This window comes from Rutilus rutilus (genome assembly GCF_951802725.1).
Source record: "Rutilus rutilus genome assembly, chromosome: 15".
NCBI classification, from domain to species: domain Eukaryota; kingdom Metazoa; phylum Chordata; class Actinopteri; order Cypriniformes; family Leuciscidae; genus Rutilus; species Rutilus rutilus.
The window spans coordinates 30,052,012-30,075,322 of NC_140220.1; the positions used below are offsets into that span (position 1 = coordinate 30,052,012).

The 23,311-nt window shown below is 38.5% G+C and overlaps 1 protein-coding gene across 1 annotated transcript in view; it reads left to right on the forward strand.

Annotated features, from left to right (window-relative positions):
- syne1a (spectrin repeat containing, nuclear envelope 1a) overlaps window positions 1–23,311 on the forward strand; it is a gene marked incomplete at its 5' end in the record, with an annotated part of 116,274 nt that overhangs the window by 26,223 nt on the left and 66,740 nt on the right. Inside the window, 33 exons of the mRNA XM_084432556.1 lie at window positions 28–186; window positions 271–479; window positions 1,285–1,357; window positions 1,476–1,640; window positions 1,851–2,000; window positions 2,223–2,309; window positions 3,380–3,520; window positions 3,608–3,768; window positions 4,550–4,700; window positions 4,828–5,055; window positions 5,158–5,256; window positions 6,199–6,386; window positions 6,509–6,632; window positions 6,809–6,975; window positions 7,959–8,112; window positions 8,219–8,844; window positions 9,097–9,276; window positions 9,696–9,846; window positions 9,938–10,102; window positions 10,742–10,924; window positions 11,020–11,121; window positions 11,253–11,456; window positions 11,696–11,903; window positions 12,817–12,929; window positions 13,161–13,366; window positions 14,908–15,069; window positions 15,186–15,459; window positions 15,844–16,016; window positions 16,612–16,921; window positions 17,026–17,190; window positions 19,602–19,961; window positions 21,336–21,472; window positions 22,636–22,813. Of these exons, the coding sequence (XP_084288682.1) occupies window positions 28–186; window positions 271–479; window positions 1,285–1,357; window positions 1,476–1,640; window positions 1,851–2,000; window positions 2,223–2,309; window positions 3,380–3,520; window positions 3,608–3,768; window positions 4,550–4,700; window positions 4,828–5,055; window positions 5,158–5,256; window positions 6,199–6,386; window positions 6,509–6,632; window positions 6,809–6,975; window positions 7,959–8,112; window positions 8,219–8,844; window positions 9,097–9,276; window positions 9,696–9,846; window positions 9,938–10,102; window positions 10,742–10,924; window positions 11,020–11,121; window positions 11,253–11,456; window positions 11,696–11,903; window positions 12,817–12,929; window positions 13,161–13,366; window positions 14,908–15,069; window positions 15,186–15,459; window positions 15,844–16,016; window positions 16,612–16,921; window positions 17,026–17,190; window positions 19,602–19,961; window positions 21,336–21,472; window positions 22,636–22,813 (6,153 nt within the window). The remainder of the gene's footprint in view (window positions 1–27; window positions 187–270; window positions 480–1,284; window positions 1,358–1,475; window positions 1,641–1,850; window positions 2,001–2,222; window positions 2,310–3,379; window positions 3,521–3,607; window positions 3,769–4,549; window positions 4,701–4,827; window positions 5,056–5,157; window positions 5,257–6,198; window positions 6,387–6,508; window positions 6,633–6,808; window positions 6,976–7,958; window positions 8,113–8,218; window positions 8,845–9,096; window positions 9,277–9,695; window positions 9,847–9,937; window positions 10,103–10,741; window positions 10,925–11,019; window positions 11,122–11,252; window positions 11,457–11,695; window positions 11,904–12,816; window positions 12,930–13,160; window positions 13,367–14,907; window positions 15,070–15,185; window positions 15,460–15,843; window positions 16,017–16,611; window positions 16,922–17,025; window positions 17,191–19,601; window positions 19,962–21,335; window positions 21,473–22,635; window positions 22,814–23,311) is intronic.

Below are 23,311 nucleotides of genomic sequence, written 5' to 3' on the forward strand. Positions count from 1 at the left end.
CATCTCGATGCATTTTCTTCCTCCCAGGACATTCAAGCCGAGGCTCCATTCCATCTGCTCAGACTCCGGGTGGAAACAGAGAGGCGTTTGGTGATGACCACATTACAGGAGTGTAAGATAGAGCTGAAAAGGGAGGACAAAGCCCTGCTCACAGCCGGCAGTGAAAGAACTATCAAAGAACACAGGGTGAGATAGAGCCGATAAAAAAAAGATCATGCAATTCTCATAACCTGAGAATTATCTATTCAATCTATTTATGTATCTTTATAGGCCTTTTTCAGACATAAAAACACACTTTCTCTATGTGAGAAGCGACTAAAGACAATGGAGCATCTCTGTCAGGATCTTCCAGAAAATGACCAAGGCTATCAAACACTGGAGCAAACCAGAGATCATCTTTCAGAGATCAGGGGTTTAATAGAGCGAACGCACTTGAAACTACAACAGCACATGGATAAATGGAGAGAGTGGCATGCCAGGTGAGATGCAAATACTGAGTGACAAAATGAGACGCATTACTGGACAAATTCTGTCAATACTATGATTTTAAACAGATTTTCCCCTAGAATGGTGTAAAATGTATGGGAACTCTGAAAACTGGTGAGGCTTGTTTAACGGCCAAGTCTTTCTGATAAGGCTATATGAATAAGAAAACTGAGTTAAGCTAAGCAACCGGTAGTTAAGAAGCCTGGTAGGGACCCAGCACATCAACATACAAGGAACTATTGGAACACTTTGAATGCAATTAAATGAAAATGTATTATTGCAATATAGTCTATACTATACTTAAGTAGAATTACATTTTATATGTAATTAATCTCATAATTATTTGTTGCAATTAAGTACATTTAAAATATATTAACTTTAAATTAAACATTTAAATGTTACATTGAATAACACACCACAGTTAAAATGATAGGAAGTACGTTACATTTGCTTTAGCATGTTAGTCAGCACATCAAAATAAGTGAGCTTATTTAAAGCATTCTTTAAAACAATGATTTAAAATGTACTTCAAAGTAAAACGTTTAATTTTACATTACAAATGTCACTTAAGTGTACTTGCGTGTGTTAAGAAAGTGATTAAGTGTACTCTCTTTAAGTACATTTTAAATGGCCTTTTATTTAATACATATAATATCTGCAAGTACAGTTTTTTAAAATATGCTTTTAAGTAAACATTCAATACAGTTCAGCACATTTCTTTTTGACAAGAGACAACATATGTGCAGGTTGTGTGAGAATTTCTTTTTCTATGTTTTTGTTTTTTGTGCTGTGCTCCAGGTTCAGTGAGCTGTCTGGATGGCTTCTCTCCCAGCAGGAAATGCAAAGTGGTGCTGAAATCTCTTCTCTCCAGGTGAGCTCACCCCAAATCTATGTGACTTATGCTCATCTGCATACTGTATACTGTATGTGTGTTCAGACCACTGTCTGTTATGTGACTTCAGCTGACCTACCTCTGCTTCCCTTTACAGATGCAGCATCGGGCGGTAAAGGCTCAGGGCGAGACTCTGGACTGGCTCAAAGCTCGTCTCGCTGTGCTGGAGGAGATAAGTCCTGAGAGTGAGGTTCACACACAGAGGGCTGCTCTTGATAAACTCTCACAACAGTTTTCTGCACTGCTGCTGTCTCTGTCTGAGGTGAACAGTGGTCCTCATGTCTGCTAGGTTTAATGCAAGGTGTACTATTGCAAATGTCAGGTGCCATGTTTTCTTTGGAAAGAAAATGTCTGCATAAAATTCTCCATGTGCATATTTACATATCATCTGCAGGAACTTTTTATTGTACAGATATCTGTGGTGTTACAGTTTAACATTTTGCATGTTTAAACTCTTTTACTGTTTTCTCAGGATTTTCCTGTTGCAGTGGCCAATGAAGGGCACAAAAAGACTGGAGATGAAGTGAAGGAGGAGGAGGAGGTGATTCAGAAACAGGAGCACAGAAGAATACTGAACGCAGAGAACATAACCGAAGCCAAACAGCTGCTCCTCATTCATCAGGTAGGGACTGTAGAATTCATTTTTGTTGACACATATAATGCAATAGACGTGATGAATCGTGTTGATTTTATTTGCTAATCTGATTGCTGTGAATAAGTGATTCTTTCTCATGCATAATATTCCAAGGGGTGAATCTCAGGATCATTTATTTCATTTCTTCCCCTCCCTTCTATTTTTCCTTTTTTCTTTCCTCTCTGTCACCCTGTCATGGTGTGTACTCAGCACAATCTGAAGACACAGGAAGCAAAAGAGATGGATGTGAGATCTCAAGGTAAAGAAGACTGGGCAGCTCAGGAGAAACACCTGCAGGTAACACTTTCAGTCAAATGATATTTACACATATGCCATGTATAATTCAGTTTATTCCCCTTAAAGTGTCTGTAAAAACGGTTCAGAAAGATCTCCATATGTTAGATCATAGCATGTTAGCTTCATAGGCAGGATCCTAACTGTTATTAAGCCTCATAAATGGCTGACTTTCAGTGATGCACTCCTCATTTTAGACTCAACTCTCAATCAATTTCAGTTAATTAACTCGAGCTACATAATCAGATTACTTTTTCCAACTAGTGAAGTAACGCATTACTTTTAAATTTACAACAAAATATCTGAATTAATTTTTTGGAGTAAGGAGTAAGTGCAGAGGTGTTGCATGCACTGCGTAAACATGACGGTTATTGTAGTTGTAGACTAAATGTGAGCATGTATTTACTCATCTCAATTACACAAAAACAGATGCAGTATTCCTGAAAATAAAAACATTGAATGGCAAACTCAGAATATTACGCAAAGCTGCTATAATTAAATATGTTAAATTGCACAAATATATTTTATGTATTTAATCTCACTTTATTAACCAGTGTCTGACCTGATCCAATTCAACAATACTAATACGTTTTTTTGTGTTTCATATTTTGTAATATTTTGAAAGCCCTCTACTGTACAGGTGTGAATTTCCTTCAGCCTGAGCCTTTTTTCCTTTCACTTTTGGAATAAAAGGGCCTTTACATTTTCTAACCAGCCCAGGTTAGAAAAGGTAACACAAAAGTAACGTAACACATTACTTTCCATAAAAAGTTATTAAGTAATGCAATTAGTTACTTTTTTAGGGAGTAGCGCAATATTGTAATATGTTACTTTTGAAAGTAACTTTTCCCAACACTGGACTTTTAATATTGTTGTGGACAATTGTGGGCCTCAAGACCTTAGAATGCCCCTCTCTTCAGAGGTCCGAACTTGTTTCCAAGAAGTCAAACATTGTGTACACTTACGTTTTGTGCATAAAGTGTAACCCTGTAATGCAACATGAATAATCGGAAAGAAATGCAATCACTTAATTTACTTGCAGTTGGTAATGTGTCATTCTCATTGCTCTTTAGGTCACTGTGAATGCATGGCAAGAGTTTGATTTGGAGAGAGAGGCCATCTGGCAGTTTGTGTGTCTTGTCAGTCCTGTCCTGCAGAGGGAGCTTATCTTCAGCAGCCTGGACAACCTCAAGACTGAAATGAAAAATGTTAAAGTGAGAGCAAAGACAAAAATACAGTAGTTAAATGTTTATTGAACTTTGGACTGAGAATAATACTCATATCTGTGTGTGTTTGTTTAGGAGCTTCATGAGCAGGGTAACACATTTGCTGTACGAGCTGAGTCCCTGGTGAAGAAGGCAGCAGATATTAAACTTGGTTCTCACAATCAGTCTTTACTACAGGATCAGGCCCAGTCCACAAAAGAAAGACTGCAGGAGATACAAGCCAGCCTCAGGAAAATGTAAGACAGCTTTAAGTCAATTTGCCTGTATCTACTGTACATACATATACTGCACAATTCACATTATGCACCTTATTTCTTGTAGCAACCTACTATAAATGCAAGTAAACCTTACTGAAATAGAGAAAATGACAGACAATTCAAGAGTATGATGCCAGATTGCAATAGTCTTCTGCATCTTCATCAACCTCACTCAACTGAGGTTGCTAGAGACCTGCTAGATCAGGGTTTCTCAAACTCGGTCCTGGAGGGCCACTGTCCTGCACAGTTTAGCTCCAACCCTGATCAAACACACCTGAGCAAGCTAATCAATGTCTTCAGGATCACTAGAAACTCACAGCTAGGTGTGTTTGATAAGGGTTGGAGCTAAACTGTGCAGGACAGTGGCCCTCCAGGACCGAGTTTGAGAAACCTTGTGCTAGATGCAACAATTTTTTTTAATCCTGATTGAATCGGGTGCTAAAATGATGCAGATGGTGTGTGTGCAAATACCATCAAAATGGTTTCTTTGTGAATTCCTTTAATTATGTTTCTTGTGAAAAAGAAGTGTGTTTAATTGTATTGAAGGTGCATTTGTAGTGTACTTCAAATTTTAAAAGTGTTTATATTTTTTTAAAACTGTACTTTCAGATACTATAATATTAATTAAATAAAATGACACTTGTACATTCTGTAAAGAGTATATTCTTTTAAACTACAGTATTTCCATAATAAGTACTCTTTTCAGGGGTACTATTTTTCACAATGGGTGTTTCTTTCCTGCTTGTATCTGTTCCAATAGTGTGTCAGATCTGGAGATGATGCACAGATGGTGGCAAAGTTTCAGTCGTGAGTCTGAGGCTTTCTTCTCCTGGGTCTGTGATAGTAAGAGGGAGCTTGAAGCTTTCGGCGGATCCTCTGCCAACCTGGATGAGCAGATTCACACGGTGGAGGTAAACAGAGATAATGACCTGGATCAGAAGACTGTAACTTAATAAACATAACCAAATTAACCAGACAACATGATAGGTTTCATTTAGCGCTCAGTGAATTATGTCTCCTCATTGTTTTCCCTCTTAGATGTTAAAGGAGGCCTTAGAGGAGAAGATGGACATCTTTAGCCGATTGGAGACAGAGTTTCAATCTTTAATTCATTTCATTGCACCGAATGAGGCAGGGCGACTTAAAGCACGTCTGATGCAGATTGAAAGATACCGGGAAGAGTTTAAGAACAGCGTGGAGCAACGAGAGGCAGAGCTTCACTCTAGTTTGAGAAATACGAAACAATTTACTCAAGATCTCAATGAGGTAACACTATATACATGGCTCTCTGTGCTACTCTGGTCTGATATATTATTCAAGTCATGTTGGATGTGTGTGTGTGTTATTCAATGTTTTCACTCATCTTAGGTTGAAGGTTTGCAGAATGGACTACTGGAAAAACTGAACACACCAGTTACGTCCTGTACATCAGCATCAAGAACATATAAAACTCTCCATGAACATATGGTTAGTGTTACATGTGTTTGTTTGGAACAGACAACTTAAAGACCTAAATAAATCAATTTCCATACCATACTGTATATATTATCTAGACCAGGGGTGTAAAACTCAAATTGGGGGCCACTATACCAGTATATACAGTATACAGTCATCACAGTTGTAATGATCAAAAGTTATTTAAATGAAGAACAACTAAAATAAATAAAAATCAGTTCACATGTGCAGTGTGATATTTATAAATATTACATTTTATTTCAAATATTACATTTTACTACGTTTTATTTAAAATTAAGTGACTGGATTAGCTGCAGCATGTCTGTTTGTTGCCGTCTCCTAAAATACAGCTTCAATTTTGTTTTTATGTTTTAGGGCTGTTATAATAAGCCCTGTGGAAAAATATATTGACTGCTGTTTAATAATCCTTAAGAGAACTGCGGAGTAACGAAGACCAAACCAAAATGCAGAAAGTAAAAATCAATTTGCAGACCGGATTAAAGGATAAACTATTTACACTTGAAGGGCTGCATGAAATAATCCACAAAATCAGCCAGTGGGCCATTAGTACAAGAGGCCCTGTGGGCTTTATGCCGAACGTCACATGAACAAACAGGAAAACAGGTCTCATTGCATCCGCATCCGCAATGAGAAGAGTGTTAATGTTGGCGTTTTATGCCATTTAAATATCTAGATGTTTGTGAGAAGAAAAAAAACAAAAAACTTTTAGACCTCAATTTATGCTCATCTTTGCTCACTCCTTAAATCTGAAATTAAATGGCTCTATATTTATCAAAGCACATACAAAAGACCTGAAGAACATAGAAGCTGTTGCGCATAACCCCTGTTAAAGACCATATGCTAAAATTTTCGCTTAAATGTTCACTTTAAAAATATGATTATATAAAAGGCATTTGAGGCCGCTAGAGTAACATTTATTTCCTTCATTCTCAGGATGTAGTGCAGCGTCTACAGCAGCTCGGGCCCAGGCTAATGTCTCTGAGTCTGGGCTGGAGGAGGCTGTCTGATGGGGGACGGATGGAGAAAGCTGTGGCTGACCTTCAGCAAGCTCACAAATTATATACCCAGCAAGCCACTGAAAAACAATCAAAACTGGAGAACCTGTTGACTCTGTGGCAAAGGCATGTGTTTGCATATTTATGTGTTACATAATGCGTGTTGACTGCAATGAAAGTGATTTTTGTTACTTAAATAAAAGATTGTGATATTAAAAAAACCAATGTTTTGGCTGTCTGCTTTTTAGATGTGAGAGAGATCTCTCACTTCTGCAGTCCTGGTTGAACAGGTGTGAAAATCTATGCAGTTCAGATTCTCCCTACCTGACCACAGACAATGTGAAGCTACAGAGCCAGCTTCAGATGCTGCAGGTGAGTGCGAAGTCTGAAAGGTATTTTGGCTGTTTTCGTTTTCCACATCCATGGTTCTTTATGTTTAATGCTGATTGTTTGAATTAGCAACACTCGTTTGAAACTCTCAAAAACAATTCAGGATACTATGACATTAATGACAAGGAACCAATAAAATCTGTTTTATGATGTATCAGGATATGCAGTCAGAAGTTCCTTCTCAGGAGTCTTTGTTGGAAAGTTTGGAGACCCGAGCAGAGTCTCTGTACTCCTCAGCCTCAGAGGAAAGGACTGCAGAGCTTAGAGATCTTCATTGTAGCATGGAAGAGAGGTGGTGTTCTCTCAGTACTAATATACCACTCAGGTAATAATAATTTATATTTATGTCCTTGTCATCTGTTTCCTTATGTACTCCTAAAATATACATTTAAAATGTTCTATTTCTCTCCTAGAAAATTTACTAAAAATATTAATGACTATTCTTGTACTAAGGGGCATATACAAACTTTAATGCAATCAAAATTAATCTAGAATTGGAATGCTTCCCATAGCTGCCTCTGACTAGCATTAGTAAGTAGTAAATCATGGTTCACTAAAGTATATTTACACTACCGTTCAAAGGTTTGGGGAAGGCACGATTTTTTTAAGAAACAAGTCTCGCAGGTCTAATTGTGTTAATTAAAATTATGTTTCACTGCATATTTTGCATTGTTTCATCTGCATTACAAGTATTCCTTGAATATTTAAAGGTACACTATAGGGCTTTTCACACTTGAAATAGTTTGAATACCCAGGGTCATTCTAAATCCCGGGTAAATGGAATCCTGCGTTATCTTGATTTCATGTTTCACACTGCTGGCCTCATACTATACCCAGGGTTAACAGTTAATCCTGCGTATTCATAAGCTGTCGTCTCACACTGCACATTCCTAAACCCCGGGTTAAAGTCCTTATTTGCATATTTGCTGTGTCAGTGTTACTGACTGGACAAATATATATGTGTAACTTTTGACACTCTAGCTGTTAATAAATACAAATGCACAAGTCTTGAAGAAGAACATTGAAGCCCAAGCCACTTTTCTCTGTTTATGTAGGCTATATGATGAATCACGCAGGTACTGAGCTACTTTGCAGCAGTTGTCATCCCGCTTGATCTAAAATAGTCTGAATATAAACACTTATTATAGCTGTACCATATACCATACCAGATTCAGGATAAGACAAAAACACAGCTTGTAAGATGGATTCATGATGTACTCGCTCATATTGTACATTTTGAACAAAATAAAGTTACAATGTACCTTTACCTTGATGAGTAGGTGTTGACCTTTAATCTTGTATTTTCAGGATTCAGGAATTTCAGTCCCATCTTGCTCAGTTGGAGCAGTTCAGTCAGGTCTCGCTTGATCTGACTCAGTGGACTGAGAACTTCCTCAGGCACATTCAAAGCACATGCAAAGTCAGCATCACTGATCTCCAGTCTGCTGAATCAAAAACCAAGGTACAATATTTTATTGTCATTACATTTTATCATCCAATCATCATTCTTTTAATAATGTCTTAATTGAAAATATATACAATTATCTGGTTTCTCCAATGGTCTAAAGGAGGACAAGACATCCCTTCAGACACAAGGAAAGTTCTTGGAGTCTTTACAGACACATCTAGATGCCCTCAGCCCGTCTATATCCCCAAAAGACCTGCAGCACCTCCAGACCAGGAAGGACGACTGCCTTCAACACTTTAGTGAAGCACAGAGTTTAGTAGAGCATCGAGATGAAGCACTACTCAAACTAAAAGACTTCTGTAAGATTTATAATAAAACCAGAACCTCTTTACAGACATTCCAGGAAGAGGTTGAAGGAAGAGAGAGCTGGGATGACTCCAAAGTCAGGGACATAAATCAGGAACTGGGGGACCTTGCCAAGGAGTTAGCATCTCTAGAGGTGCATGCCATTAGCCTGGATATCATCCTAAACAAGGCACACTTTCATTTACAAGGGGCAGAGGAGGAAAGAACGTCCTGCAGAGGGCTGGTGGATGATGTTGCGTTGAGCGTGCAGGTGCTTCAGAGGAGCATTGGGACAAAGCAGAGTGAAGCAGAGGCACTAGCGACCATGTGGAGTTCCTTTAGGGGACGGAAGGAGCTGCTACTCGGGAGTCTGGCAAAGCTGGAGGACAGAGCCAATATACCATGGCCCACAGAGGCCAGCACACAGGCCTTTCAACAGAGGTACAGGCACTTGTGTTTTATTTATCATTACTGTCTTTAGAGGCCTGTCTGATGTGACATTTTATAAATGTTAACACTGTGCTGTGGTTATTTTGGTATGATAGTTGTGTATGTTTTACGTGCCAAAAAATACGGACCTGATATTGAGGTGTTGTTTACTGTGGACAAATGTGTGAGTTTTGTAATTTTACTGTAATGATGGCAAACCTATATTTTGTGCTATGCTGTTTTAATAATAAATGTGTTTGTCAGGTTGTGGTTGCTGAAGCAGTTGGAAGAAGAGCTACAGGCCCTACAGCACAGTCAGCTGTGGTTGGGAGAAAAAGGAGAACAACTGGCCCACATAGACTCTGAGCTGGCAGGGGAAGTCAAACGGGACGTAGCCGTGGTCCACTCCACCTGGGAGAGGATTAGGGGGATTATTGTGGAGGAGTGAGTATATTGCTACGGTTCCCAAGTCTTAGACTGTACACTTAGTTTTCATTGGAACTTGGTGTGTGTATGGATAGATGAATGGTTTGTCAAATTGAACTTGATATGGATGACTTATGGGAGGGAGAGGCTGGACCGGGCCAGTGGGTTGATGGATGGATGTTTTGACAGGTTGCGACTGTTGCCATGTTTAAATGCAATTTAAATGTGGTTTATTTTGTGTGCGCTGTTTGATGGATATGTGGGTGAATCTCTAAATAGATTATGCTTTGGATTAAAGAAACTGAAGAAAGGGGAGAGTGTTTTGAGCTATTGCCATGACTGTAGTGTGTGTTTGCGTATTTCTATTGATACTATTGATGTCACTCACTTTAAGCCTAAAATCTAAGACTTGGCTGCTCATGTTTGTCCCCATAAAGCCATGACCTTTGTGCAAACCTGCTGGAGCTCTGTAGGGAATACCAGACCCTGAGAACCAGGATCAGCTCGGTCATAGAGAGAGCTCATGCCATCACTGTGGCCCAGTCGGACCCACATAACCCTGAGGACATCCGTAGAGCTCTGTCACGGGTGAGTGCCTCAGTGTGTGCCACATTTTAAACATCAGATTACATTTATGATAACAAGCACACATGTAATATTGTTATCTCTGTTTGCGCAGCTGGAAGCAGTGAGGCCAGAGCTGGCGACCACTAAGGAGGACCTGAATAAGCTCATTGGTTCAGGCAAACGCCTCACCGGTGTGTTAAAGAAGCTTCCAGATGAAAGCATTCAGAGTGAAAATGTCACAACTGAGATGGATGCCATTGTTGATCGGTGGCTGGATGTGAGTGCATTTAATGCTTTTGATTAGATGTCTTAGGCGTCATTTATTTGGCATGTTCGGTGTTCAAGCATGTAAACATGATCATTTGTGAACTGGAATTAATCATTAAGAATGATTGCTCCTACAAATGACTATGTTACAAGGAGAACTGGTTTTATGTCAGAATGTGATATGGAAATGAGTTAAAATCTTTATTTATGTATTGCAACTTTTTGATATTTTTCCTGTGTTGTACAGGAAACAACAAATACAAATGTATAATATTGACCATTTATTGGTTATCATATAATTATTGTATTTTTGTCTTTTTTTATTTATGATTTATTCATAATTTTTATGACTCATTCAGGGTGGGAAAAGACAAAAGAAACAATTCAGGGAGGTATTGATAAAAACCAACAAAAAAACTAATAAATAAAGCACTGAAATGTACAAACATAGATAAACAAAGTAGTATGTGAACTAAGGAAAAACAAAATTCTATACATACATCATCAGGATGGTGATATAGAAGTATGAGATACAGTCATTACACCGTCAGAATAAGGGATGCGTCTGCTCTTTCAACTGTGGTCTTATTATTATTCACACCATATTATGCACACGATGCACTTATGGCCAGTGTTCATTATTGTGCAGATCTCTGAGAGTATGGATGCAGACATCAGTCGGTACACTCGCTCTCTTGAGCTGTGGAATGGCATTAATAAAATGGCCAATGACATAGAGTGTTGGAGTGCTGTCTCTGTCTGTGAGCTCAGTGAGGGAGCTGCCAGTCTCCTCTCCACTCATGACATGGAGGAGCGCCTCTCTGAGTTCAAGGTGAGGTCCATTTAGCCAAGCCAAATCTAACCTTATAAAGGAAACATGATAAAATACCAAAATATGTAATTCCCTTCATTTCTGTGTGTGTACAGCTGGAGTTGGACAATAAAGAGGACGAACTGAAGACCTTGCAAGAGAAGATGACAGAGCTACAGGAACTGATGAAAACCCAGCACACACACACTGAACTTCAGGTAATCATCAGCAGTAGCTGTGACATTTTCTTGTGATAAGTGATGTTACATCAAATATGTAAAGAGAATAAAAACACACCGCGCTAGTCACGGTGACTGGTAAATCTAGAATTTGTTTTTGGCCTTTTGAGGTGATGGCTGCAGATCTGAGAAAGCAGATTTCCCATGCTTCAGAGGTGTACGAACAGACCAGAGGCATGTATAAAGACTTCAACTCCCAGAGGCAGCAGCTTCAAGATCTAATTTCCCAGATTTCAGAGCAGCTGAAGACCTCTGAGGACTCACTATCAGAGTTTTCAACATCCTCTGACCCAGAGAATTTTGTTAAAATCAAGGTTAGTGAATTGACTGAATATGACTTAAATATAGCGGTAGGATTCTGCAAAGTAGGCTAAATAAGAATAAATGTAGTCTAATCATGTGCAATCTGGTACACAGTCCACAAGCCAAATACTGTGATGAAATTTTGGATGGAAATGTATCCAACCAAGTTCATTTCACATGGGGGTCTTTATTACCATTTAACATTCAATTATAAACTAAATACCCTGTATATTCCACCCTGTTCGTTTAGGAGGTTGAGAAGTCACAGAGACAGTTGGAGGTGAGTTTGGACATTGCAAGTGAGTCTCTCAGGGCACTGTGTAGAGCGTACCCAACTCAGCACCTGACCCTGTTGGGTGATGCTGTCTCCAACCTGGTCAAGAGAAATGAGGAAGTTACACAACGCCGCAGCCAGATCCTGGGGTCACTTCAGGATGCTTTACTGCAGCGCTTCAATGGTGAGTGAATTTAAATTAATTCATTAATAAAAAATATATATACTGTCTTTCAAAAGTTTGAGTTTGGTGAGATTTTTTTTATATATTTTTGAAAGAAGTCTCTTATGCTCACCAAGGCTGCATCTATTTGATCAAAAGCAAGGTAAACTGTAATAAAAAATAACTGTGTATTTATATTTATTTATATATAACATTTATATGTTATAAAATGCAAATTTATTCCTGTGATGTGAAAGCTGAATTTTCGCATTATTACTCCAGTCTTCAGTGTCACATGATCCTTCAGAAATCATTCTAATATGCTAATTATTATATTATATAATATTTATTTATTATTATAAATGTTGAAAACAGTTGCGGTGCTTAGTATTTTTGTGAAATTCAGGTTTCGGTTAATGAATAGACAGCATTTAATTGAAATTGAATTGAATTGAATTTTTTTTAACAATCTAAAAGTAACTTTTGATCAATTTAATGTGTCCTTGCTGAATAAAAGTATTAATTTCTTTCTTTAAAAAAAACAAACCATTTATTGACCCCTAACTTTTGAACAGAAGTGTAGGTAAAGTGTAGGTATTAGCAAAACTAATACTATAGATGGAATTTTAAAGCCACTTACCATTCAAGTGGCTCATGAATAGTTGGTAATAGATATTTTATTTATTTATGTTTGTTTGAAATGATTCTGCACGGCACTCCCTAAAAGCGTGACTGCCACACACCTGTGCCTCAGATGCTACCTCTCCCACTGACATTATGACAGATCCCGGTGGAATTGGTTGAGGCTGGTTACTAAGACAACAGAGAGCTGTTCCATACACTCCTACACGGTCCATCTGGCCGCATGCAGCAACAGCTCACATACATTTCTTCTTATGGACTGTCATTCTCTCTCTGTCTTTCCTTCTACTAGAGAAAGCACATGCTTTTCACTGTTGGCTCTCTGAGTTGAGGGCTGGAATTGAGGACTGCTTTGAGCAAACAGGAGATGCCGTCGCTATTTCATCCAAGCAACAAAAACTCAAGGTAGCGTCATGCAACAAATGACTCAGCCATGTAATGAAACATTGCACCAGAGCAAAGCAATAAGGCTCCTACTAATCAGCAGTAAAACAATAAAGAAGCATTTCAGACCTCAATCTAATAGGGGATTATTCTGGATTTGAAATTTGGGTTTAAGAGCCATTTAACATTATTAATAACAGTGGCTCATTGTGTCCCTCGTGTAATACGATTCATTTATCCCCTCATTATTAGACTGCAGTAGAGGAAGTCATGGATGGTGAGGAGCGCTTGGCCCAGGTTTGTGAGGATGGAGAGAGACTCCTGTTGCATCTCACTAAAGGTGGGACTGGGGGAATACAGGAGCAACTGGACTCTTGTCGGTATGCTTTGGATGCATTTGTTATGGAGTGCAGACAACGCATGCGGTCCCTGGAAGAAAGTGCCACCCTATTAAACGGGTAAGTAGTGCTTTCGAGTCTACAATCTAAGCTCAGGCACTAACAAAACTTTATTCATAACTTGATCATTTACAAAATGGCAAGACAATGGAAAAAAAACAGACTGTCCAACAGGATGGAGCCTTAGAGGATGGACAAAAAAGGTGCGGTCACATGTACTGTTGCTCATCGAAATTTCAATGGGAATTGTCACGATGAAGTATTTCCGGTTTCCCTGTGTGAATTGTGTTGAGTTCAAGTTTGGTGAACTTTAATACACACATTTGCATCTGTCAATAGCAAGCCTTTTCTTTCGACATGACCTCTGTGTGGGCGGAGATTTGTAAATTGGCAACAATGCAGAACTGATGAAGATCCACATTACATATCCAGTTTTGTATAACGCTACTTCAGTATTATCCAACTATGATCGGAAAGCAGTTATTTAGGACTGGTTCGTTTGCTAGCTGAAAGAATAGTTTATTTTATCATCATTATTGTATTGTCACATCCAATCCCACTTACTTTCGTCTGCAAAATTTCACAAAGCAATGGGAAATGGGAAAAAAAAGAAACACCTGCAATATTTATTAATAAATATTAATCAATCAGTTGTTCATGTTAGGAGTGTGTACCACCTGTGCAAATGGTAAGCAATTGTAACACCTGCTCAAATCAGAGTAGTGAAATAATTATAAATTCCCCCATGTTCACTTAATTCTGATATTGTGTTGAGAACTTAACAAATATGATTTCCATCTTTTAAATCTATTTTAGATCAATGGTTCTTAACCTTTTTGACTCCAAGATCCACCTTTGTCCAAGACTATATTCAAAGGCCCTCCTATCTAAGTTGAAATGTACCTCTGTTGTAATGAACACAATAACATGATGTCAGTTTAATGTTGTACATCTTTATTTTTAGTGTGCTTTTTAATTAAGATTATGTTAGTATATAACTAAATTTAAATAATTTTTAAACTTATTGGAAGTTTGGTTGAGAATTCCCTGTTTAAAAATGACTGTATTAGGCAATATACTGTATTAAGACATACAATGGGAACATGAAAATATACTGCATAGTAAGAGAATGATCCTTTATCATAACAGCAACTGGATTTTTACAGTTTACAATTTTGTGTTACTTCTATCACAGTACCGTAGCTTAGATGCGCGGATGGGCTATTATTTCATCCGCAACCGCATCACAAAACTCATCATCCGTCCGCCATCCATCCGCACCAACGTTTTTGACCAATTTTCAAAACCCCACCCGCCCGCCATCCGCTGATTGGTGTATACATATATTTTTCATTTGATTGGTTCAACCGCCCGCCACCCACCCGAATTTAATTAAAATATTATTTTTCGTCACGTCATCCAGTCCACGGCTGTAACCGCCAACCGCGCATCTCTAGCAGCTTACAATGTCGTATTTTATTGTAGAATTGTTATAGTAGGACAATGACCTATTTAACCATCAGTGGTACTGTACTGTGAATGGAAATTCAATCCAGTGTGTCAGATTTTAGGGTAAATTTAGTGAATTTGATCTTATTAAGGTTTGAAACGCGTTTGGTGGAGCTGAGCGACTGGCTGCAACAGCTGGAGGTGAGACTGAAGACAGATGTTCCTCTGTGGGGTGAGAGTCAGTCTGCAGCCCCCGACTGCTCAGAAGAGCTGAAAAGAGTGGAGGAAATCCACAGAGAGCTGCTGATGAGGAGGTACATATGGACAGTCTGTCTCTGTGTTTATGAGGTACCATGTGTAACAGCATGTGAGAATGTTCACAATGTAAGTCATGATTAAATGTAAGCTAGCTGTATGTTTTCTGTCACAGGGCATCTCTTGAACGTCTGTGTCAGTCCTCTCTCACTATAACAGAGAGAGGATCTAGATCAGGGAGAAGTGTGGCAGCAGAGTTGCTCTCAAACCACGAGGCTTTGCTTCAAGGGGCCAGAGGTCGACTCCGCAGACTACAGGAGTACCAGGCGTTCGAGGAGGCGCTGATAGCGGTGGAAATCTGGCTGAAGGATGTCGAGGGAAAGTTAGAGAAACTAGAGAACACGGAGGGGAGTAAAAAGGAGGTGGAAGATAAACTTGAGCAAGCACAGGTACATGTTGAAAAATCATAGAGAACAACAACTGGTTAAATCTGCACATTTCGTGCTTTAGAACAGTGATCTTTGAAGAAGAGACAAATAGAGATTCATGTGCTGTTTTTTTCATACAAAATATAATTTGTATTTTATTATCTAATTATTTATTATTTAATCATTTATTATAATTTTGTATTTTATTGTTATGTATTGTAAAATTACAAACTGTATTTTCTGCCACTCGTAATCCTCTTTTTTTGGTGGCTATTTTCACCCTCTCATCTATGTAACTTTCAACTGACATTTCCCTAATGCTGTTTAGGGGGAAATAATATTTTTAGAATGGCTATTCTGTATCTGTGCAGGAGCTGTAACTTGTGTTTATTTCCTCTTATCCAGGATATCCTGCTTATGAAGGGAGAGGGCGAGGTAAAGCTCAACATGGCAGCTGGGAAAGCAGAGCTGGTCATCAAGTGCAGTGGAGAAGTGGAACGAGGAGTTATTTGCTCTAAGCATCAGGAAGCTGAGGACGCATGGGCGGCACTGCTCTTGAGAGCCATGAGCTGCCACAGGTGACCTGGCAATGAAAGCTTAACTTATAAATGACTATCATTGCAGAAATGTAGGTCAATTGATAGTTGGCTTTGAATGAAAATGAGCTACGACAATGGACACATCAATAGGAATATAATTACCGGGACCATTAAAGTATTTTGGGTCAAGAGAGATAAGAGTGGGAGCATAGTGGTTTGTTTTTTAATTGGCAAGTGTGCTTGACTGCAGGTGGCAGCCTCATGGGCTTTTATTCAATTAAACTCATCATCACTATGGCAACCAAGTTATTATCCAGCTATTATCTATCTATCTATCTATCTATCTATCTATCTATCTATCTATCTATCTATCTATCTATCTATCTATCTATCTATCTATCTATCTATCTATCTATCTATCTATCTATCTATCTATCTATCTATCTATCTGTCTATATACTCACCTACTCTATACTGTGTATATCTGTCTATATACTCATCTGCTCTATATCTCTTAGTTTATATACTCATCTGCTCTATATCTCTTAGTTTATATACTCATCTGCTGTATACAAAAAAGTAAAATCTAAAAATCTAAATTATATCTGCCTCTTATCTGTGCTTTGTGTTTTAGCCGATTAGAGTGGACCGTTAATCAGTGGGATTTGTTTGTGGAGTCTCGTGCACAGCTGCAGAGGTGGCTGGAGGGAGTAGGGCTGGAGGTTAAGGGTCCTCTTGAGCCCCAGCTTGGACTCAGGGAGAAACGAAAGCAATTGGAGAGACTGCGCTTGCTGTCATCAGATGTGGAGGACCACCAGGGAGCTCTGTGCTATCTGGAGGAGAGTGCGACCGAACTTTACAAACGCACTGGTGACCCCGTCTTTGAGGAGGAAGAAATGGTTCTGCTTAGGGCACATTTTGAGGATGTCAAAGCTGCAGCAGAGGTGAAGTATTGTCAGTGTCCAGTCTAGTGGATAGTTGTAGTGTAATAGTGAACGAGAGTTTTCATATTAAAATTTAAATGCTATTTATATTTTATCTTATTTAGGAGAGAGTCAGACTGTCAGAGGACGTTGTAATCGAGCATAAGAAGTACATGGAAACAATCAGGGAGCTCACCGATTGGCTAATGGTGGTAGGGGAGGAACTCCAGCAATGCTCTGACCCATCTGGTGACTCTTACACCTTAAGTCGGAAGTTGACTGAAGTCCGGGTAAGAAAATAAAGATATTGCCTTACTCAAGAATTACTAAATTAGTGAGACTTTTTTTAACCTTAATCCTTAAAACAGAAAAATGTAGTATAGCATATGTGACCCTGGATCACAAAACCAGTCATAAGTCGCACGGGTATATTTGTGGCAACAGCCAACAATACATTGAATGGATCAAAATTATCCATTTTTCTTTTATACCAAAAATCATTAGGATATTAAGTAAAGATCATGTTCCAAGAAGATATTTTGTAAATTTCTTACCGTAAATATATAAAACATTTATTTATGGGAGTGAATGAAGCACAATTGCAAACATAAATGGACAACTTTAAAGGCGATATTCTCAATGTTTCGCCCTCAGTTTCCAGATTTTCAAATAGTTGTATCTCAGTCAAATATTGCCCTATCCTAACAAACTATACATCAATGGAAAGCTTATTTATTCAGCTTTCATATAATGTATACATCTCAATTAAAAAAAATTGACCCATGTGACTGGTTTTGTGGTCCAGGGTCACATATGATACTACAGAACATGTCATTTTTTCTAATATTATTTCGTGTCAATTGCTCATTTTCAATTACATTATGTTTAATAAAGCCCTCATCTGTCTAAAATAAGCATGCAATTTAAATATATTTTTTATATTATCATAATTCATTAAAGCTTTTACACATTAATTAGATGTACCATTTCCTGTAATCAAGCTTGTTTTCTCTCTAAGGGTTTCTTGACAGCCTCTGTGGAAAATGATAGAGAGAACCTGCTTTTTTTTTTTTCTCATTTACAAATATCATCTTTCATTGTAAATGGTGTGAAATGGAAAAGAACAAATATCCATTCTTTAAAGCAGATGAGATGGTGTGAGATTGCACGTCAAATTGAGACACTGATTATATGAATGCATAATTGCATTTCATCTGCACATATGATTATGAAAGTGTGGGTTTATAAATAGATAAGTATTTTTATTATACTGCAACAGCTGCCAGTCAACATAGTGTGGCACAGAATACAACAGTAGTATACACGTACACAATTTACAATTTCAATTTAAATCAATATTTCAATTTCAGTTTAATTGAAATTGAAATCAGTTAGCAAAAAAATTTATCTAAAATGACTTTCAGATGAGGGGGAATACAACAACAAAAAGTAAAACATTTATGTGAGTGGGGGAAGAGAAGCATGTACATTTCTTTCCAAGGTCAGTGTTTCTGTACTACATGCTCTCACAGGACTTCAAATCAATGGATCTGCAGGTGCTTAGATTTTACTATTTTTATGGATCTGCAATATTTCTGTGCTGATTAGCTCATTATACCGTCTGCTTATCTCCATAACACTTTGTCTGTGTGTTTGATGAGAAAGAAAATCTTCATAACATGGGGTTTGTGTTTGATGAGAAAGAAAATGAGAGAAAAGTACCAGAGGCACTGAGAGAGCAATAAGAGGCGTTAAGAAAGGGGGAGAATGGGCGAAAATTGGTGGGAAATTTCTATGCTGTTTGCACATTTCTCCCTGGATAATCAATTCCAGTCGGAGAGAATGAGTTGAGTGGTAGATGGGATAAAGGATAATAAGACTACACAGCAGCACTTTAAATAAATTATATTCAAATAAATTCTTCCATCCATTTACTTTTGAAGCTGTAGTTTATTTGTCAGGGATAATACCTTTTTTAATCGCATTAAAATCTGTTCACTGAACATAATAGTTTTTTTTAGAACAAGCATAACTTTGCATGAAAAGCTCTTATACATACCTGAAATAAATATATCTTAAGTTTCCAGTTTTTTTTTTATTAATCTATCAAAATATTTTTGTGTGATTGATAACTAAAATAAATAGAAAAATATTTTTTTATTTTCTAATGAATGAATAAATTATTATATGATACTTTATTCTTTATATTTTTTAATGACTTGCTTAATTAATATTACACTTTTATTTATTTTTTATTTTTTTGCAGCTGCAATTTTCTCTGCACTATTTTATTTATTTTTCTTTATTTTATTTCATTTTATTTAACATTTAGGTTTATTTATTAATAACACTTTATTTATTAATAAAACATTTAATTGCACAATTACAATTTATTTTACATTAGATAATTGTCATTGTGGAATGAATGAATGAATGCATTTCTAATTGCATGTAGGAAAATTAAAAGTGGATATGTAGGAAAATTATAATAATTTAGATTGATGAAAAAGGAGGTGAAGTGAGAGAGGAGGTGCGAGGAACTGATCCGATGTGAGTTTTTTTCATTCAGTCAGTTTCACCGTCGTGAGAATCACAAGCGGCGGCAGTACTTGGATAACAAGCAGCCACTGATGCCGCAGTTTCCGTAGCAACTTTACCCTCCCTCTCTCCTTATCACTCTCTCTCTCCCTCCCTCCTTCAGGAGCTGCTGGAGCGCGGCGCGTGCGAGGGGCGCGAGCGTCTGCGGCGCGTGCGGCTGAGCGCGGAGAGAGCCGGAAGGCACACAGCGGCGGCTGGCTGCGAGCTGATGGATGGAGAGGTGGCGGCACTGGCTCGAGCGCTGCACCAGTGGGAGGGAGCTTCGCTACGAGCTCGCGACGCTCTCGAGACGGCCGTAGCCGCGGCGACAGGGGCCGAGCAGGAGCAGACACGGCTGACAGCGCAGTTGGAGGAAGAAATGGAGAAGCTGGAGGGCCAGCTGAAGGAGTGGAGCGAAGGACTGAACAGCGCCGAGCGGAGGAATAGCGGAGCTGCGGCAGTGGATGGATGGACGGTCGCCAAGGTAGGCTAATTGAGTAGAGGTGAGAGATGAAGAGGGAAGGGGGAGTGTATAAGGTAAATGCTGCTTAATTGCAGTGTACATGTAAGCTCTCACACAGACACGTACTGTTTGGAAAGTCAACACAGTTTGGTGAAGAATTTTATCGTTCTTAAAGCAACAAACTCGCTTACAAGGTTAAATCCAGAAATGATATGTATGTAGTCTAGAGCAGGGGTTTATAATCTTTTAGACCCGGATATGATTATCCTCGTGTTAGGGACCCCCCTCCTAAAATTTAAAAGGCATATATATATAGTTTCTTGTATTTTATTCTATTTATTATAGTAAATTACTGTTAGATGTATTATTTATTTATTTGATTTATTTACCCATTTATTGGTTTGATTAAATATACTTATATATATATTATATATTCATTTGTACATTTTTACCCTGTTTTTCTCTAAACTTTTCCATGAAACCCCTAGAACTCCCCTGCGGACCCTCCTGTTGTAGAGCATCTTTCTTTTTCCTTCCCTTTCTTGTTTGCCTTGTTTTCTCTCTGTCTGGCTCTTTCTCATAAACAGTGAGTCGTAATATGTTTTCCTGCTGCTGAGGTTGTTTATACTTTCATCTACCGCTTGCTGCTCAGATAATTGAAAAAGGATTGCAGATTTTCCCTCCTTTATTTCTTCCTTTTTTCCTCAAGTCCCTCAATATTTCCTTCTTACTATTTTACTTTCTCTCATCTGGTGTTTCCGGTGTCCAGACTTGTTTGTGTTACACGCTCGTTTGCACGGCTCCAGCTCCTCAACATCTGACAGCTGACTCCCAACGGGAGTGGGAGAGGGAGAGGGAGAGGGAGAGAGGAGAGGAGGCGGGGAGAATGTGAAAGGGAGGGAAAGAGAAAGAGTGGGAAAGCAAATGAGAGAACATGTCAAAGGCGGGGAGGAGTGAACGAAAGCCGCCGAAGAGTGTGAAAGAGAGGGAGAACCATGGCCTGTGAAGTGGAAGACAGGGAGGAGTGAGAGAAGGAAGAGGAGGAGAGAGATTACAGGAGGAAGTGTTCTATAGGGGGAAGTCAGGGAAGCATTTCCCTCTTGTTTTTAAAGAGAGGGTCAGGGGGAGGGTGGAAGCACTGAGAAAGAGGCACCACTTCGGCTCTGTACAATCTCAGGCATGTTCGGAGAAGTGGGAAGGCTTCCTGGACTCGCTGAAGAACAGAAATGCTTTTGTAAGAAGCCTTGTCTTGGAGTTGAATAGAGCTGTGTTAATGCTCGAATGTGTGTGTGCGCAACTGTGCATGAAGAAGCATCAAGCCGATAAATGAGATTTAGGTGTCAAGGGTGGCCTGTGCATTGACACTCACCCCTGCTGTGTGTGTGTGTCCATCAGGGTGTTCTGGAGGGGCTTCAGACAGCTGAAGTTATGGAGGAGAAGCTCAAGGCGCAGCTCAATGAGCTGTGTGGGTTTTCCAGTGATCTGGGTCCGCAGACTGACAGAGTCAGTGCTCTCATCAAGCTACACAACAGGTGAGTGCTGTAGCACACATGCATGAGGTTAAATGGTCACCGCCTGGTTTTGTTTAGCAGCCCATTCCCTAAAAGTTTGTTTAGCCGTTGTAGACAAGTAGAAGGTGGATGTTTCTTACAGAGCTTCCCGTAAATATATATAAGAAAATAATTTAGAGTAATGTATACATAATATAATTTATATAAATGAATAAAGTATAACTATTTATTTGTTTGTTTGTTTATATTTCATTATGGTTTAATATTTATTTCATTTAATAATTTATAAAAAAAAAGTGTAATAAAAAGTGTTATAAATGAGTACAGCGATTAATAAATAGAATAAATGAATACAAAAAATAAAACAATTCAGCTCTAAATTTTGTAAACTTTAATCTAATGCTTTTATTTATTTATTGACCTTAAAGATTTTGAACTTTGTAAAAACGGTGTGTTTAACAGCAAAAACAAAACATTTAAATATTATTTTTAAAAGTATATTTTTAAATAATTTATGAAAAAGTAACATTGAAAATAAATGCAAGAATAGTGTTATAAAATAATAGATAAATGACTAAATAAAAGAATAAATTAATAAAAAATAATAGTTTTTTGAAAATGTAAAGACATGAAGTCAAACGGCTTTATAAATTATAAATAAATAAGAAAGAAAGAAAAAAGAAAGCAATATTTAATTGTTTTGTAGGTTTGTACTTTCACATATGTTGTGTTTAATTGATGGAATATATTAACACATAAATTCAGTGCACTGAGCTGAATGAAAGGTTGTGATATATTGCACCTCATAGCGCTGCATCTAAAGTGAGCGTTTCAGCTGAGAGCACCTGTCATGACAGCAGGCTTTGCCTCGTTAGCATGCTTTTCAGGTATAGCAGCAAAAAAACATGCTTATCTTTTCTCCACTGTCCACTTTATCCTCGTCTGCGTTTGTGTGTGTAAGTGTGTACCTGTGTGCTGTGCAGATATGCCACTGTATTCTTGTGTGTGCTGGTTCTGCTGCGTTTTCACTTCCTGATTCCCAAACTCTCCCTCTGAGAGAGCCTGTCATTGAAACAGATGTCTGCTCACCTTGCGCTATCACCCCCCTCCATGCTCACACATTTTAACCCCCATCCCCCTTTTTTTTTACCTTCTCCTTTTCTAATACCTCTGTGCATCTCTAGTCTGAGCCTGCGAGCCTCCCGGGAATGTCAGAATAAGGAAAAACTGCTGGAACAACGCTTCCGTTCTTCTCTGCATGACTTCCGGCAGTGGATGGTCAATGCCAACATCTCCACCGCAAAATGCTTTGACTCCCCTCATAGCATCCAGGACGCCTCCGTCGCCCTCCAGCAGATCCAGGTGAGTGGACAGTACTCTCTGTCCAGGAGGGTTCATCCTAAATGGGCAAAACTCAGGATTCTTGGAACAAAGCCATAGCCAGGCCACAGCAGGTTGTCTCTATCCCTGTCATGTAAGAGTAGCCAGGATTTGATAAAGTGATAGCCCATTCTCATGTCCCATGGGCCAGTTTATGAGGCCACCATTTAGCCAAGGATGTGCCAGACTGGGCTATTTATGACTTCAATTAGCACAGTAGAAAACCTGTGAGAGCACAGGGAAAATGCACAGTAATGATGTATAGCTGTGATGAAAGAGACATAGCTTGATGTGGATGAAAATGTGCAGAGATTTTTGTTGAATTCGAACATCACTCATAACATTTTATTTCAAATATCTCAAATTTCCCGCCCCTTGTGTGTTCAAATATTTTGGCTTTCTATTTCTGTCTTTCAAATAATAGTGTTATTGCCAGTGGTTCTCAACTGCTCAGTTCTGACCCAAAAATGTGTCGCAGGT